Here is a 17,869-nt window from a genome sequence, read left to right on the forward strand (position 1 = left end):
AAATTGTTTTGGGTAATAGAGGCATTGATAGCGACTTGTGTTTTGTTGCGAGCCAGCACATTTTCCCTGCGTTCTCTTCCCTTGTACTTCCCTGCTGTAATAACGTCAATAGGCTGATAGTTTTACACAGAACCATCATTCAGAAGAGCACAATGAGTAGTTATCAGTATATTTCTACACGTACTGCACCTGTGCTCACATAGCAAACCTGCAACATCGATCTGATAATTAGAACCAAATCATGACTAGAAGACGCCTATGGTGATGAACAAAAGCAACATATTAGAATGTCAATATACACATGTCAAGTGCCTATATGTGGATAAGGGGTACATACTTCAAGGGGGCTTCAATTTCCACCATGTCTTGCAAAGTTGTGGATAAAATAAAAAAAAAGGAAAAAAATAAATTCTGAGCGGCAAGTGCACAAGATCACACTCGTAATCCCAGTTGCAGAAAGGAACGTGTTTGAATGGCTGTACAGTGAAGTTAAGTAATGGTTTGACAGCACAGCAGGTGAAAATAAGATGCAAGTAGTGCGAGACTCTGTGTGTGTGTGTGTGTGTGTGTGTGTGTGTGTGTGTGTGTGTGTGTGTGTGTGTGTGTGTGTGTGTGTGTGTGTGTGTGTGTGTGTGTGTGTGTGTGTGTGTGAGAGAGTGAGAGTGAGAGTGAGAGTGAGAGTGAGTGAGAGAGAGAGAGAGAGAGAGAGAGAGAAGAAGCGTTAAAATGTTGGTTTGTATCCGACCTGGGTCAAATAGTTTGTGAAATTAATTGTCAGTGTTTTCTAAGATGAATCACCGCTTGGATCAAATCAGTGAGTACCAGTGTTACAGTAAAGTATTTGTAAGTCAATTTACTACACCTTTAGTGTCTGTGAATGACATCTTAACTGACTGTGTTTGAATACATCTGATGTGGACAAATCATCTGCTACTCCGTCATACACTAAGAAATGTTTCACAGTCGTATTTCACCAAGGTCTGGTGTGTCTGAACGCCTCAGGTCTCGGCTTTCTCCTTCTGCTTCTTGCTCTTTTTCAGGAACGATGGCGGCTTGAACTTCTTCTTCTTCTTGGTTGGGGACTTGGAAGGCGAGCCCTCCGGGGTGCCGCCTTGTAGCTTTGGGAGCGGAGCGGCGGGTGGGGAGGAGGTGTCGTTGGTTGAAAGAGCCTTCATCCCTTTCTCCAGTTCCTCTGTCGTCTGCTTCTCCTCTTCGCCTCCGTTCTGTATGGCTGGAGAGTCGGTCTTTGCCTCTTCTGCTCCAAAACAGAGAAGCAAAACATTGAATATTCAGCAACCAGACAGAGAGCCTTAAGATGGGCGGAGCTGCAAAGCTACATGCTGGACATAACACTGCAGATGAACATGCTTGCTTAATGAGAAGAGAGTTGTCGTTCTCTGTACTTACTAGTGAGACAAGACCAAAGCACCAGAAGAGTGCCCTGTGAGTGAGTGTGGAGCAACACAGAAAAGGACAGACAGACAGAGGGAGAGAGTACAACTGATCCAGTAGGCACAGAGACAGATGGGCTGAAATGTGGCACATGTAAATCAAACAGAAACAGATAAGGCAACAGACTTGAACCAGACTAATAACAGAAATAATGTCTGCATGTGCATTTACTTTTAATGCTGTCTGACTGCTAGAGCCAAGTGTACCAGAGCCATTATTATTAATGCTATAAGTTTCTTTCATGACAAACATAAATTAAAACACGTTACACCTTCAGGTATCTAAACCCTCACCACTGCTGACTCGGCAGTCATAGCGGTGGCTGTGGTTCAGGAGGTTTACGACCTGCAGTTTTTGATCTCCTGCTCCTCCAGTTATTTTTACCTTTTGGAACTATAATGCTGATGAGTGATACTTGGTACAACTACCTTTTAATTGTGCTTTTTTTGTATTTGAAGTTGTAGCCTAAAATTAAATGGAAAACAAATTCAGATTCAAAAGTGAAAGATATTTGTAAAGTGAACTTAGTTAGATTTTTCTTGTCTTTTGACAAGAACAGCTCGCTTTAATGTCTATATTTTTATAGGATGCATATGGAGAGGTGTAGTGAGTGTTCGAAGCATGTGAGTGCAGAAGCAGCTTTGGATGAGTCCCTTTGAGACTTGAAGCAGGCTGCTGGTCAGATACGCAGCACGCAAAGCAAGCAGGGCAGACAGTCAGCGCTCTGGCAAGCCTCACCTGAGGTAGGAGGGGGGCTGGGCGGAGGGCCCTTTGTGGGGGAGGTAGCGGGGGGAGACTCCTTGTCATTTGCTACCTCCTCCCCTACTTGCACAAACAAACACAAAGACACACACACAGAGAGGGACAGTGAGGGTTCAGCTGTGCAGGAAGTTCGTGTTGGGAACACAGTTTACATGGCAGTCACACAGGAAATCAAGTTTGCTGGGGTGCTGTGTTCAGTATCTGTCATTTTCAAACATTTTGTGTCATGCAACAGGAATTCTGTAGGAAATGTGCGACATCTTTAACAGTTAAAAACAGGGGAGGGTGAAAGCAGAGCAAAAGATTTCACACTTTCTTACAACGAAAGATGGAATAAGTGAAAACCTGGTCGAAATTTGAATTTGAAACTGAAAGTCTATATTGGCAGTTAGTATGTTACACACAGCGCATTGAAGGTTAGAAGGTCAGAGGAAAATGTGCAATGCATCAGCGAAGATGAGGGGGAGCATAATAAGCCGTCTGTATGAAGACTGAAGAATTTGAAATTGGAAGAAAAATAAAAAAGTTACGAGAAACAAATTCTCTGAGATTATAAAGCCTTATTCTTCGAGATCAAAACGAATCAAATTATACTTCGCAATCGGATTTAGCAAAGATTTTAGCCTGAAAATCACCATATTATCAAGTATCCGGACTCTGAAGAGACATTGTTGTGAATTGAGTTTTTTTCCCCCTTCTCCCCCGGCTTCGTAATTATTAAATATTTTCCCGACAATGCCTTTAATACACCAGCGTACATACAGGTGTAATGTTTACATACCTAGCCATATAAAACATATGCAAATAACGTTTAATAGCTAAATTCTAAATAATAGCGTTTTGGAAAAATGTAGCTCTACGCCTAAGAATAAAGAGACATCTGCTGTATACAATGACTGTTATAGTACTGTCACTGTTAAGAATCTAAATAGAGTTACTGTAGTCAGCTGAGTGTAGCTGAATGAATCATACCGTTGGTCCCTCCATCCTGTTTCTTCTGCACCTCCTTGCGGTACTCCTCCAGCTCCTGGTCTGTCAGCTGGTTGAAGGGGTTGGGAGGTTCTGGCTCTGGTGGGACGTTAGGTGAGCTGACGGGAGACTAAGAGACAAGTAAGAGACAGAAATCACGACTTTTAATGCTGCCGACGAAGAGGAGGACTTCGAGAGGGAAAAAGTCAGAAGTTACACGAGCAGTTTACCGGAGGGCTGTCAACTGTTATAACGCCGGCGAGGACTTGAGACTGTGGTCCTGCTGTCTTCATGTCCTGACGATTCTGCTGTCGGATCTGAGGAATATAAAAATGATTGTACAACATTTTGGATTCATGTGACACTATGCAGACTACAACTATAGGAATTGTGGGAGACAGAAAAGGCCAAAAGCAAGAAGTTACCTTGTTTCGTGTCTCAATCACCTCTCGAGGGTTTGTGAAAAGAGGCACAAACTGGTTTTGGTTCTCCATCTTGATGGCTGTGCTGCCGGCTTGAGTCACCTCTTCAGACTTCAACCACTAAAGGAAAGACAGCCAACATCAAATCATATCTCACAATCTACCAATCAGAACCCTTGTTATCACACCAGATCTGTTTCTATTTAATATAGTCAGTCTACAGAACCTCTGCTTTTTAATAAAGATCTTAATAAACTCCTCTTGATGGAGTATATAACTTTGTAAATGAGGTTTGATCAAATGGATGAGAGGAGTAGAAATATTTGTTATTGTAATCCGGTTTCTATTTCTTTTCTTCCTTCCTGGTGCTTTTTATTTACGGTATTTCTTGTTCTTCTCTTTCAGATATTTTAAAAACATTTATGTCTGTTTGTAAATAGTTTGCCAGCATACACTGCTGTCTTTAATTTCAACGTTAGTTCGGTATGTTTTACAAGCTCTCATGGTTCTTCTCAACCCACCTGTGTCATTTTTTATCTTATCTTTTTGTTTTGTTTTATTATTTGAACAAATAACGAACAAAAAATACCAACTTCAAAACAAAAATAAGCCCTTTACGATTGAAAACGTCCTAAAAAGTCGAGGATATCGCACCGCGTGTGTTATTTAGTCACTGTCTTCCTTAAAAAAGTACTCTATCCCCCCAAAAAAATGATGTTTTTAATCAAGCAGCTTTGATAATGTGGATGTTTGTCCACCAGAGGGAAGACTCTGCACTGCAGCAGTCATCACAGGGCAGTGGACTTTCCTCTGCAATGCAGAGAAGAGAGAGGAGGGTGGAATGGACCGAGGAGACGAAACAGAAAGGCAGAGCCAAGCTCCTCCCACTGATGTAAGACACTCAACCTCATATTGTTTTTGACTCTAAACAACTCATCACTGCAGCTCTGCTTCATCTTTTCTCCAAGGGCCATAGAGATACAAACAACATCCATGTGAATCAGAGCTGGGGACAGAAATACCCTTGGTTGAATGCACATCACATATTTCTATTGAAATCATCAGATGGTGAGTTAATGGCTCTCTTTCTGTGCCTGTTACCACCTTGCATTAGTCATCCTCTTAAACGCACCAGCCTCAAGGCTTTTCTTCCTTCCCTCCTCACTGCTCACTTTATTCTCACTCTTTGTTCCGATCCCTCTGCAGCTGTGACCATGCAACTTTCCTGAGAAGGATTCCTGAACTGCTTCTATGGTGTGACTGGTTCAACAAATAAAAAGCATTGATTGCCGGAGCCTCACAGTGCTGCGCTGGTATCCCGGGCTGGCTTGCTCCTGGCTGACTTTTTGGTAGGAGTTGGGGGTGTTGAGCCATCGAGTCCTCTCCTGCTGCTGGCGCTGAGCAAAAGGGTGCTGCCTGAGAGCCGGGTGGACTCCGTCGTCATCAAACTGGTGGAAAGCCGTGGCGGTTGGGGGCACCTCCACCTCCCTCCGTGTCCGCGACCGCTCCAGCAGCACAGGGAAGCGGTAGGCGTAGCCTGTACGATAGCCCTGAAAAAACAACAGAAGGGAGAAGCTTCAATTCACCGTTTGGGTGGACAGAATGGTGCAGAAAGCCGGGACCTTCCCAATGGTCTCATGGCACATCTCTGCTGCATCATGTCATGTTAAACTGCAATCAATCACGGGGCAACAGCACTGACTTGCAGTATTTCAGTCCTGATTGGATCAGAGCCAGACCTGCTGTATCATTGCTCTAAGAGGAATAACAATTTTGGCAAATTTCTTGCAACGAGATCTGCCATACATACATATATACATATATACATATATACATATATACATATATACATACATACATACATACATACATACATATATATGTGTATATATATATATATATATATATATATATATATATATATATATATATATATGTATATATATATACTGTATATTTGGCCATATATGTTATTACCTTCAGACAGCAAGGCTAGCTGTTTCCCCCTGTTTCCAGTCTTTATGCTAAGCTAAGCTAACTGCTGGCTTTATATTCGATGGACAGATATGAGAAGTGTGTCAATCTTGTCATGCAACTCAAACCTTGAACTGATGTCTGGGATTGTGTAGTTGACCAGAGAGAGTAACATTTAGTACGAAAGTCTTACTATGTTGAGCTTCCAGTTCTTCAGTAGCCTCTGTGTAATAAAGAATCTGTGGTTTGTAGTTGCTGTTAAGTTATTGCTGATGCAAACTGAACATTTCATGCTGCTTCTAAACATCGATAGTTTTCCATCAGCAAACCACAGGAAGGCTTTTATGCTTCTATTGTGGAGCAGCTACAGGAAACGGAGGAATAGTTGTCGCAGCACTTATGCTGCGTTCACATGATGAACGAAAGACGGTAGAAACAGAACAGATTCCCACCAGCCATCAATTGTGTCGTCAGACTACTCAAGGCGGTCGCGAGAGGGTTAAAAATATTGTGCACTGATCATATTACACAATATCCATTCAGTGAAGGATGAATTACCTTGAAGGACTTTAGCAAGCTAGTTTTCTCAGTCAGTTCTGACTTGGATTTTACATGTGTAGTTAGTAAATACAGTAACCTCCTTATAATATGAACGTGGCATTGTATCCAACTGTTAATGTTCAGTAAAATATATTCTACACAGCAAGATATGGACATTTGTTATGTCGTTTTTTTAAATATTGCACAGGAGGAGTGGTTATAATTCACCCACTTTGTTGCTGCTTTAAAAAGGTTTATACCTGAACTGTAATTTGTAAGATTTTTAAAGGAGGTTACTACTGCACGATTTATTATTTTATTAACAAACAACAATTCAGTAAATTGATATCTATGTATGTATTTATTACATTTTGTTTTACAAATTTAGGAATGTTTAAGTCAAGCCTGATGTTGCCTTACACATAAAAGAATGATCCCAGTCACTTCCAGCACAGCAGTGAAGTATTTAGCTTATTAAGTTAACGCTGGTATGGGATCGGTTGTCTGTATCGATTGATACCTAAAGCCCAGGTATCGGTACCGGGACTGAAAAAGTCGGATCAGTACATCCCTAGAAGCAGAGGGGGACAGAGGGCCTGATGTAATATTTGTATGAGTAAAAGTCTGAATTGTAACGGTGTTCTTTCTCAAATCTTGTGCTTAAAACAAAAGGTGTGGTGTCGGACACTGTGAGCTGTTTAAAATGTATGTTTCTGTGTAAAAATAGCAAAAACAACAACGTTTTTTGCCAGGGTACATGTGACTATCGTTCATCTGTTGTTTCAGAACCACGGACAGCGCTGGTTGTTGTGTTTCGGGGCTGCGCCTCTGTCCGTGGTGCTGAAGGAAATCACCAGACAGAATTAATTCCGTTTCGTTTCGTTTGCTTTTTGTGGTTTAACAAAATCGAAATAATGAATCCTCAACAATGGCTGTACACATGTTTCTGTTTAGTATAACTGCTGCCTACCAAGTTATCCAGAGTTCTCATGAGGGCCTCAAACTCGTGCTCCCCGATGCGGCTCTTGTGCAGGGGTCCAAAGGTGGAGCCAGCCCAGCCCACGGTACCGGCTACGTTGGGTTTATGGGTGGTCCGGTCCAGCAGAATCAGGTTATGTTCACCACCGGCACAGCACAAAGCTGACACCTGGCAAACAAAAAAAAATTTTAATATTTAGAACAAGCTGCAGCTTCTCTGAGGCCAAAGTGACTGAGCTAGTTTTCTTCACACACTTTTTAACTCAACAAATCAACCTCCATAAATGTGAAGGAGCAATGACCTTACAGTCAGATATCTGATTCCTACTGTTCCACTGTTGGTCCTGTAGGATCACTGCAGGGTGTCTTTGGCACGCAACACTTCTCTCGTGTATTATACTGCAGTGCAGAGCTGCTGGCTCAATTACAGTGAAACGGTACCAAGAGAAGGGCAACTGCCCCGGGGTAAAACTGGTGCATCTCCATTATGTACACATGCCAGCTCACTCTCACACACCCACATACATGCAGTGGCAGCACTTTGTCTCCAGTGCATCAGCTGTTAGTCAGTATAGTGTGTGTGTGTGTGTGTGTGTGTGTGTTTGCGTGTGTGTGTGAGAACTACCTGGATCTCGCAGGCAGCCTGGATGTGGTAGACGGAGTAGAAAGCCTCCTCCACAGACTCCCCCAGAGCCACGATGCCGTGATTCCTCAGCACCAGAACCTACACACACACATCAACATTTACACAGCAATGAAAACCGCCCTCATTATTTCTATTTTAAAACAGCTGCAGGTTGTTGAGAAATGTCCCTGTAGAATGAGAAAGCACACTAAGACCAACTCCCAAAGTTGAGCCTATAAGCAGAAGCAATAGCTTCAGTAATTCATCCAGGATAAGACCACATCACCTCGTGTCTTTTGTTCATTCATTCAGAAAGCTGAATGTGGGACGCACGGGAGCAGCGACTGAATGATACGCCCGTGTCTTTTCTCTGGTGGCCGGCTCACCTTACAGGTCGGCCCCAGGCTCTTCTGCAGCGCCACTCTGTCCTCCTCCTCCTCCATGGCTCCGTTGTAGTTGTAATAAGCCACATCACCGACCAGCAGAGCCTCATGGGACAGCGGCAGGAGGCCGCACTTCATCGCTGAAACCTGGAGACGGTTGGCTGTCAGTTGTGGCAGCAAAGGTCACGAAACAGGCTCATATTCACAGTGTGGACGGCACAATATGCTTCACGAGCAAATCCATGCTGGACAACGATATATTATGTTAAGATGATGCCGCAAACGCTGATACCTCCAACACATGTATCTTAAGAGTATTATGACTAGATCCCATTCATCCATGTGTAGCTGGAGGTGGCCAGCGGAAGTGTAATGGTGACTCACCGCAGCCGTGGCCGGCGTGTGGAGGTGAAGCAGACAACGAATATCTGGCCGGGCCGAGTAGATGGCGGAGTGCAGGCTGAACTTCTCAGGGTCCACGCCCAGGTTGGTGCTGCCCCTCTCCACCATCTCACCCAGGACATTCACCTTTACCTGGACACCACATTAAAAAGAGGTTTTAAAACTTGTGTACATAAAAGCAGGTTTTGGCTTAATTATATCATAAAAATGTAATAAAAAATAGCATCATATCAGTAACATCAGAGGGCTAAATGCACTTTTCCATTAACAGCCATGTCATCATACGCACAGTGGCCACTTTATTAGGTACAAAGGTCACACTATGATGGGTACTGAACTGCATTAGGTGTTTCTAATAGTCTGCCCCTTTCATGTGTGTGAACAGGAACAAAAACACCTCTCAATAGAATGGAGTCCAGTACAACACCAACCGTATGACCTCAGTTGTATTGAGTAGCATTAGCATGTACAGGTGTCCCTAATAAAGTGGCCACTGAGTGTGCGTGTGGGACCTTGATCATGGCTGTGGTTAGTCTCACTCACCAGACTGGATCCAGTCACCTCACTGTAGGCCAGGCCGTCTGGCAGCACCAAGAAGTGTTCCTGTTCTTTACTAACACGCAGCTGTCAGGGAGGAAGAGGAGCATCAGTGAAGGCTGATGCTTAACAGGACTCTAACTAATAGGCAGGTGGGACTAATGGGCAGGTGGCACCTTGCATGGTAGCCCCTGCCATCAGTGTATGAATGTGTGTAAACGGGTGAATGATAACATGTAGTGTTAAAGCACGTTGAGAGGTCGGAAGAGTAGAAAAGCGCTACACAAGTACAAGTAGATTAACCATTTATAGTTCACTCTGACCACCAACAGTCAAACTAGATTTTTGTACCGATCACTGACGTGATGGAAAAGTCTTATCCGTGAGTAGTTCTGCCTCACAACAAAAGTAAAAAACAATCTGTGCATTTTGAACACATACTATTTGGTATGACTGAAAAAGATTTTGTCCCATAACATAGTATGTCCAATGCAGTCCGGTCGCATTTTTGCAGTGTGCAAGCCAGCACATTGGCTATTCTCATACACAATCATTTGTGCAGCGGATATATGAGCCAGAGAGTCAAATCAATGTGCAATGTTACGATGAAGTAGTGTGTTCCAATTGAAAGCATACAGCATGCAACAGCACATACTTCGTAAAGGCAATTGATGGACTAAAAGAAATAGCATGCCATTTGGAAAACAGTCAAAGTCAGGAATGTAAAGTGAAAAGGTGGTGGAACTAACAGTGAGACAGGTGCGGCTGATCTGGGCCCAGCCATACAGGTCAAACAGGCGATGGACACTAGCCAGCTTGCAGCGCATCAACCTCTCCCCCTTCACCATGCTGCCAGGATCCCAGCTCTGCAGGTCATTGATGGGTGTCACCATCATCATGTCTGTGGAAGCAAGGCAGAGCACCAGACAGAGTGAGAGAGTGCCGTAAAGATGACAGATACATGAAAACATCTGTGTGGGTGTTCAAGACCTCGAACGCTAACGAAAACAATTTCACAATTACATTGTGACAAGTTTCTCTCTGTTAAATATTGTCAGTCTATTACTTGGCATCTACTCTCTCCGGATACTTTTACAGCACATTTTTTTTCATGAATCATAATTTGCAAATTTGTGGACCGTTTCTGTGTATGACATTCATAACCTTGATATAATCTTCAGTGGCGCTGCACTAGACCTTCTCACAGAGGACGTTTTAGCTTCACAATTTCACAAACGCATCAATGTCTATTCTGCTTCAGAATTAAGTTTTATGTTGAACGATAAAAAAAACAAACACTTAATTTGTTTAAACTTAGTTCAGACAAACATCTCCCCCTCTGATCACACGATTACAGCTCCCTCTGAGGCTGGGCTGGCCGACAAAGACTCACAAACACAAGGTTGGTGCATACGCTGTTAGTTAGCTTGCAGCTAATATCTGTACAGTTATATACTGGATGTTTGAGGTGACAATCACGCCGTCAAATAATAGAATACCAGGCCTATAACTGGCTTTGATAAAGTATATGCAGTATATTAGAGAGTTGTTTCAAAGTGTTCAGCACGCACTAGAAGGGGAGACGGGCAGGGCGGCTGGGGAGCCATGTGAGGCCATGAAATCAGCCAGCTGTCTCAGCGCCCATAGGTTGGATGAGCTGCCACCCTTCTTCATCTGTTCCTGGATCAGCACATCCAGCTCCTCCCTGAATGACTACACACACACAAACACAGATATTAACACGTATACACAGACCACACATTATAAATCATGTATGTTTAATAATAACACTCGATGTGTAGGAGTTGAACATTTCTGTTTTTGGCCTTTGAGCACACTCCTACACCACAGGGGCGAGGAGGAGTAAACATATTTAATGAGTCAGCCTCTCTTTCACTTCATGGTCACCCTCTCCTCTTCGGCGCCATGTAGCCGCCCACACGTATGTAAAAGCAGCTGCAGCCCAAGCTGTCAAGTTGCATTTGAGAACAGATTTATTGTAATGTGAGGAGATGAACTCATCTAGAGGAGAGGAGACGGAGAAGGAAAAAGACGGAGACATTATGACACACACACACAGACAAATAGCCATCTCACCGGACTCTGAAGAAGGCTGGAGATGTGTTTCTTATGCTGGGGTCCGGAGCTGGGTGTGGAATGCTGAGGAGACAGGAGGCCCTCAGGGACCCCATCACTGGGGCTGCGCTGCACCGGGGTGCCTTTGGGGGTGGGGGACTTGCTCATCTTCTACGTATCGCAGTGGGTGTCTTACAGCCAGGAGTGGGTGGGGATGACTGTCAAAAAAAGAGCTCCAATTTTATAAATGTTGAACTTTTTAGAGAAATACCTTAACACAGGAGTTAGACGTAAACTGCAGACCACTAAACATCTAGACTTCCCAATATTGACTACTTTACTCAGACCCCCAACTCCTTCAGATATCTCCCTAATTGACTTTATCACATCGAGTGACAACTTTCTTTGACTTCCAAGTTAGAGTTACTGATGATGATATGCATTCCATTTACAAAACAGAAAGAAGACAGTGAACAGTCTGGAGATCAACATCATGATACAGCCTGAATCAGAAACACGTGGGAAATAGCGCACGTCCCGGCTTATTGGAATAATTCTTGGCGACTGGACCAGCCCTTCCTCATGGCAGGAGCTTCAGGAGCTTCAGGCAGGATGAGCAACAAACCTTCTAATGATAGGAACAGCACACAACCAGCCGCAAGTGTTGAGCTTCCTCTTGCCAAAGTGATTTTTTTGAATGTGCGGTACAACGGTGATGGGCAGATATGACTTAAAGAAGGAATAATATCTTAAAAGACATCACAAAAAGGTTACACAAATAAAACTATTGAAATTATACGAGCCATATGCTCCTGAAGCAGCAGCCAGAACCCTGTTCAGATGAAAGTCATTGCTGGCGTATTCTAAGAAATTCGCAAATGGGAGAAGTGCAGTGAGCAGTGAATTGTTTAATCTTGCTGCCTAGGAGTGCACTAAAGGCCAGCTATGAAGACATCCAACAAAGACGATCAAATATGAAACAACACTTGTCAGTTCAATCAATATTCTCCCTTATGTAGAATTCAAACCGATGCCAATCCGTTTGCATCTTGCATTACAATGAAAACAGTGTTCCCTGTTGACAAGAGCAAAAATAAACAGTGTATTTGAGTGCACATCAAGCCTGGATTTCTTAGTATTGTTAAAATGGCAGCATTAAGATGAAAAACCTACCCTCACATTAAGGATGCTGTATTCCTCAGGGCACTGTTCAGTGGAAGTGCAGAGCTATAGAAAAATGCAGCATTAGCAGAGCTCACATGCAGCAGCGGCAGAACCACGAACAGGAAGTTAGCTGCTGATACGGCTCCGTAACTGGAGAAAGAGTAAAGAGTTACCGTAAGGATCTTCAGAGAAGAGCCGGCCAGCCACTCCCCGTTTCACACACTCTTACACACAAACACACACAAACACACACAAACACAGTGCTGCAGGGAGCAGATAAGGTCCCAGACACACCACACCCTCTCTCCTGTGCTGTATCTCACGGGCTGACGTGATTCGTTGTTTACTTGATAAGTTGAATAACTGAAACATAACTGTTTGTGTATCCGTAATCACGTGCGTCGTCCGTCCCTCATGTCTCAAGCTTTTAAGATGCTCACTCGCTCTAACAGCACGAAAGCAACTTACATCAGATCCATGTGCTTTTTCTAAATCTCATTTTTTTGCACACGAGAAATTCTGACAGATGACTAAACCTTTAATGGAGTTTCTGGATAAACCTTTAACCCGACGACAACGCCAGGCTGCCTGCACTGAACAGCATTGAAACGCCACATCAGCCACATCATCCCTTTACTAAAGGATAAACTAAACTCCAGAATCATACACTGACATACGAGCATTATGGTGTCTTGTTTTGAGAATAAATAAGGAGCTGCTCTGTTCAACTTACTAATACAACGAAGGTATTTGCCCTTCAAATAAAGAGTGTGTTCATTGTGATCACAAACGGATATATGCATCCAGGAAGACGTATTAAACAAAGTCGCCGATCTTAAAATAATAAGCAGCAGTCATTCTATAAAAGCCTAAATGTGAGGCAGCTTACTGCCTGACTGCCTCACAATAGAGGTTGGTTCAGAGTGTTTCTGACTCTCTCTCTGGGGTAGAGGGGCCCAGCTGCTGGCAGGCAGCAGACATAAAGCCTCTCTCTCTCTCAAGGGACGCTCCTAATGACTAAGGGGAGACCTAGAGATCTGGCTGGGGCTGAAAAAAACGTTGGAAAACAAATCAAATTACTTTGACCAATATTGCAATTGCAACATTAAGAAGGAATGACCATTTTAAAATCATTTTTTATTGAAAAACGTTTCCCCGGCATATGTACCCAACACAGATGTTTCATTCAGTCTGTAGAATATGATTTAGAATACATATTAAATGATATTTGAGATTTGAAAATTGTGGTAAGATTTTCATAACGTTTTCAAATAATTGTTCAGCTATAGATCTGGCTGTTGGCCCATCATCACTCCCTCTTCCTCTCATCTTTAGTCGCGCTGTGATGGCTGATCATGCCGCATCATCACCTCACACTCGTTTCATTAAATCCCAGGAAGAAGGAAAGCTGCCCGTCTCTCCTCTTCTATAGCTGCGTTATTATCAAACAGCAAAAGAAGAATGTCTGTTATGTTCAGTTTAACAAATAAATATTGAACAAATACTATTCGCTGTGTTTTCCTTCACCAGAACACACGATAAATAGATGTAATGCTCTGCTGCGAGATACTCTGAGGTCTTCGGCCTAATCTGTACCTTAAAAAGAGGTGAACGAAACCACCCATGCATTAAGTTTGATGCAGATTATATTCACATACACATGCCGCTATCGACTGATGTCAGAGCACTGACATCCATCAGCAGAGAGGCAGACGGGTATAAAGTACCTCAATAGCTCTGGATTGATTTTCTTTGGCTTCACTTTCATTGGGATTAAATCATGATGACCGTCGGTGGATCCCAACCATTCAGTAACGACATTCCAACAAACCATTGTAATCCAATGTTACACTTCTTTAGAGATACGTAGTAGCATGTTTGAGAATGAATGAGTCCTCACTCATTCAACAGTGATTACCTCTGTATTGATTACACATATAATTGAAACTCAACTGCATTTTTATTGAACACAATGTCAATTAAAAATGACTTCCAAACTAATATTCCTGCCGAACAACACACTAAGATAGGCCTATACTAAACTAAATTATTATGGCATTTTTATTAACTCACAAGGGAACCTTTGTTGTATTCAACCCCAAAATAAATAAATTCTAAACATCAAGCAGTGTTTTTTAAGTGCTGCATGCACAAGATGAAAATGCATGAATGATGTAGAGGTATTTTGCTGACTCAGTGCAGGAGATTCTAGTCTCTAATGGGACATTTGGCTTCCACCAACGTAAATATACAATAGCAAAATATACAAAACACTTAAGGAGCAAATGGAAAAACAGCTTTTGGCCAGAGAGGTGCATCCCTTAAGCATTGCTGATTGTTTAATTCCTTTCAGCTCATGCTTGAATTTCAATAACTACAAACTTGATATTAAGGTGTTTTAAAACAGCAAACATCCTTTACTGTTTGTATAATGTATAGTCACAGTTTCTATATCAAGACCCTTTTTTTGTATGAATAGTTTGTATTTATTCATGTAAGACTATTCAGTAATTCAACATACGTGACATTATTTAGATGAAGGATAAATCATAGAAACTTAATTCCACCAACATCAACTTCTATACTTCTGTGGCTCAGATGAATTCATCCACTGCCATTGTGCTGAGGGAGATTACAATCTACACTCCCAACAACACTGAGCCACATGGGGGAGGAAGAGGAGGACATGGGGGAGGAAGAGGACATGTTTATCGATCAGATAGTCACGTGAGTGCAAGGCAACCTATTACGTATGTACAGCTCCACATTTCAACCTTGTTGAACAACCTCGTTTTATTTCTCTTTTTCTTTATTCTCCTCCGCTCCTCTAACCGCTAGCGGCCCGCGCGCTGCATGGCTGCTTAGCAACACCCGCGCGCGCAGCAGCATCAGCACCAGGATCCGCTAATGGCCACCCACAAAATGCAGCCACAGCGCAACACCGCACGACTCTCCCTCCGTAAAGAACCGCGCATTTAAAACAAACAAAACATCACGTGAAATTGCCAAAAGAGCTCATAATGTCCCGCATGTTAATCCTGACACTGTCCGGAAAACACACGCGCGCGCGCGCACACACACACACACACACACACACAGGCTGAGCTTGTGTAAAATAACAAACAGCCATCACGCTAATGAGCCAGATTAGACGGTGCTTTTCTAACGCACTGCCATCACAGACTTGCAGCCTCGATGTGAATACACGTCGCAAACTGCACACATGAGACCTTCGTCACGGGCCTTCTTCTGCAGAGCACAATGAAGAAAAAGAAAAGCATGGCCAATATGGAGAGGGTGCTGTGCGCCGAGTATTTATGCTATTTTAATAGCGTTATACAAGCACACAGTACAATATATCAACGGAAGGGAGTGGGATGCGCCGTATACGACCGATAACATGGTAAACATCAGGCAGTAAAGGATGCTATCGGCGCACACACGCGTCAGGGAGGACCTTGCAGGCGGTACTCACCTCAGTGCATCCTTTCAGGACAGAGTCGTCTTTGAGGGTGCGGCACACCCACGGCACGGAGCCGCGACCTCAGAAAGAAGCAGCTGGGTAATTGTAATCAATCTGTCACTATATTGGGCTGCGACACCAGGGATCCTTTGTCAGACTGTTTCAGGGCCTCAGCTGATACCAAGCCAGTGGACCCTGATGTTGTTCATCGCTCGGTGCGCCTGGACCAGCCCACTGCCACGCCTGTCCACCGTCTGACACCCGAGGGCTCCCACTCACACAGCTGCAGTGGGAATGAACCTTTTTGCAAAGCACTTTGTTGTTGGTAAAGCCTACATGCAGCCCCTGTGGGCATCTAATGCTGGCTCCTGACACGTTGTTTAGTTAGCTCGGCCCTGTTCAATACGGACTAAATGTTTCCCACAAGAGAGGCGCCACCTTCTGTTCTGATGGAGGAGAGCCTCTAACCTACACTCTAAAAATGTTTTACATACAAAACACATTAATATGTTGCTATATATCATGAGACTACAATAAAGGTATCCTCCACCTTTAAAATGCTGTTTAATTATGAATGCATTAATAATATATAACATTGATTTTATATGAGTAGTTTTTAAACTTCAGGAAACACGCTTATGACCTTTCTACTTATGTAAACATCTGAAAGCAGGCCTTCTAAACATCTATAATAGTATTGTTACTTTTACTTAATTAAAAAAAATCTTCTTGCTCCTGTCAATTTAAATTTAAATGTATTAAATAAAAAACAACCACCAGCTATTTCCAGTTGTATTTTTGGAATCAGATTAGTAGACGCCAGTAGTGTGATGACGAGACAACTCAGCATTCAGTTATATGTGTAGATAAACATTATGAGAGCCAGAAACGTAACAAAACATGTCTGTCCGCTTGGTACAAATGTTAATTATTCAAAGCACAATTGACGAAAGCTGATAATATTCATCATGTAACGCAGTACTGCAAGTACTCCTGGTACAATGAAGAGTTGATGTAAAGAAGGCATTGATTTAATAAAAACTACAAACCCTTTCAGAGAGTAATTTAAAAAAAAACAGAGACAGTCTTGCTTATTTTATTTAAGGCCAAGGATACAGTTTAATAAAAACATTCATATTTAGTCAAAAGAAATGTAAATTTCAAAAGTTAAATTAAAGACAAATAAATGTAGCATTTTCTTCGAGAAGAATCCTTTCTTCTTCAACAGGCCCCTAAAAATAAAACAAAGATGAACTCTTAAGTAGCACAGTTCCTTTAACACAATTACTACATTCAGCGACTTGTTGATAGAAAGTGATCAACTTTAAGCTCAGCACACTGCTGATCACACTCAAGAGTGAAACATCCGACCAGAAGAGGGCACTGTAGCAATGCTTTTCAAATCACTGGGAAACTCTACTTCTTTTCACTGTGCTCAAATGTTTAAAAAAATAAAAGCATGACAACTTCAGAGAGGGGTGATTAGTTCTTTGCTCAAGGGTTTGGTGACCTCAGCAAATTACCAGTCGCGCTTACTTTCGATAGAAGCAGAGGTGCAATCAGCCAAAATAACTGAACACATCTGCGTCAGTGTGCTGGCCTGTGAGCACATTTTACACTTGAAAATACAGTTCAGTTATGAATTGGTCAGTTAACAAACTAACATATACTCTGAATTAATTAGCCCTCTGAAAGGAAACAATATCAAGCAACAGGCCTTCTTCACAGCAGACATTTTGACTCGTAACAGGAACAGCGCAGGTTTACTAATAACATGAACGAGGGCTCTAATCAATGAGTGAGCCAGCATTCAGGGCCCTGAAACCGACGCAGCCAAATGCAATTCAGTCGTAATTAATTATATTTCTTTACACGCGTGCTCTTCCTAATATGGCATGAAAAAATATTCTGGTGAGCAAGGCCGGTGTTTGTTTTGTACCAACTGTCAATTTCTTAAAATTGACAATCATCTATCAGACCACACTGGGGCAGCACGTATACTATTAGATCAATGTAGTCCAATGGTACTATTACTACAATTAATAATATTATTAATGACATTATGAAGATGAAGACAAAAAGGTGAAAGGAGAAGAAAAAGGAAAAGACGAAATCTTACCAA

At 42.5% G+C, this 17,869-nt stretch overlaps 1 protein-coding gene across 4 annotated transcripts; it reads right to left on the minus strand.

Moving 5' to 3' along the window:
• Window positions 1–547: 547 nt before the first annotated feature.
• On the minus strand, window positions 548–15,963 carry add2 (adducin 2 (beta)). 4 transcript variants are annotated; one of them, XM_079270214.1, is made up of 16 exons: window positions 15,760–15,963; window positions 12,300–12,434; window positions 11,142–11,338; window positions 10,616–10,757; window positions 9,794–9,945; window positions 9,051–9,131; window positions 8,490–8,639; window positions 8,109–8,252; window positions 7,723–7,821; window positions 7,090–7,266; window positions 4,907–5,155; window positions 3,609–3,725; window positions 3,414–3,500; window positions 3,187–3,313; window positions 2,191–2,274; window positions 548–1,255 (listed from the first exon to the last, which is right to left on the minus strand). In XM_079270214.1, exons 3-16 carry the CDS (start codon window positions 11,286–11,288, stop codon window positions 999–1,001), a joined length of 2,013 nt encoding a protein of 670 aa, XP_079126340.1. In that variant the 5' UTR covers window positions 11,289–11,338; window positions 12,300–12,434; window positions 15,760–15,963; the 3' UTR covers window positions 548–998. The 4 variants fall into 4 exon arrangements, with proteins under 4 accessions (XP_079126340.1, XP_079126338.1, XP_079126339.1 ...); XM_079270212.1 differs by having other exon boundaries at window positions 12,294–12,434; XM_079270213.1 differs by lacking the exon at window positions 12,300–12,434.
• Window positions 15,964–17,869: the final 1,906 nt, after the last annotated feature.

This window comes from Melanostigma gelatinosum (assembly GCF_949748355.1).
Source record: "Melanostigma gelatinosum genome assembly, chromosome: 6".
Lineage (NCBI taxonomy): Eukaryota > Metazoa > Chordata > Actinopteri > Perciformes > Zoarcidae > Melanostigma > Melanostigma gelatinosum.

Bases quoted from the DNA above. Each gene is read 5' to 3' on its own strand.
- add2 (XM_079270213.1), bottom strand. From the start codon at position 11,288: ATGAGCAAGTCCCCCACCCCCAAAGGCACCCCGGTGCAGCGCAGCCCC. The intron at 10,758-11,141 runs GTGAGATGGCTA...GTGTGTGTGTAG, and splicing joins CCAGCCTTCTTCAGAGTCCG to TCATTCAGGGAGGAGCTGGA. The intron at 3,314-3,413 runs GTAAACTGCTCG...CTTGTCTCTTAG, and splicing joins TAACAGTTGACAGCCCTCCG to TCTCCCGTCAGCTCACCTAA.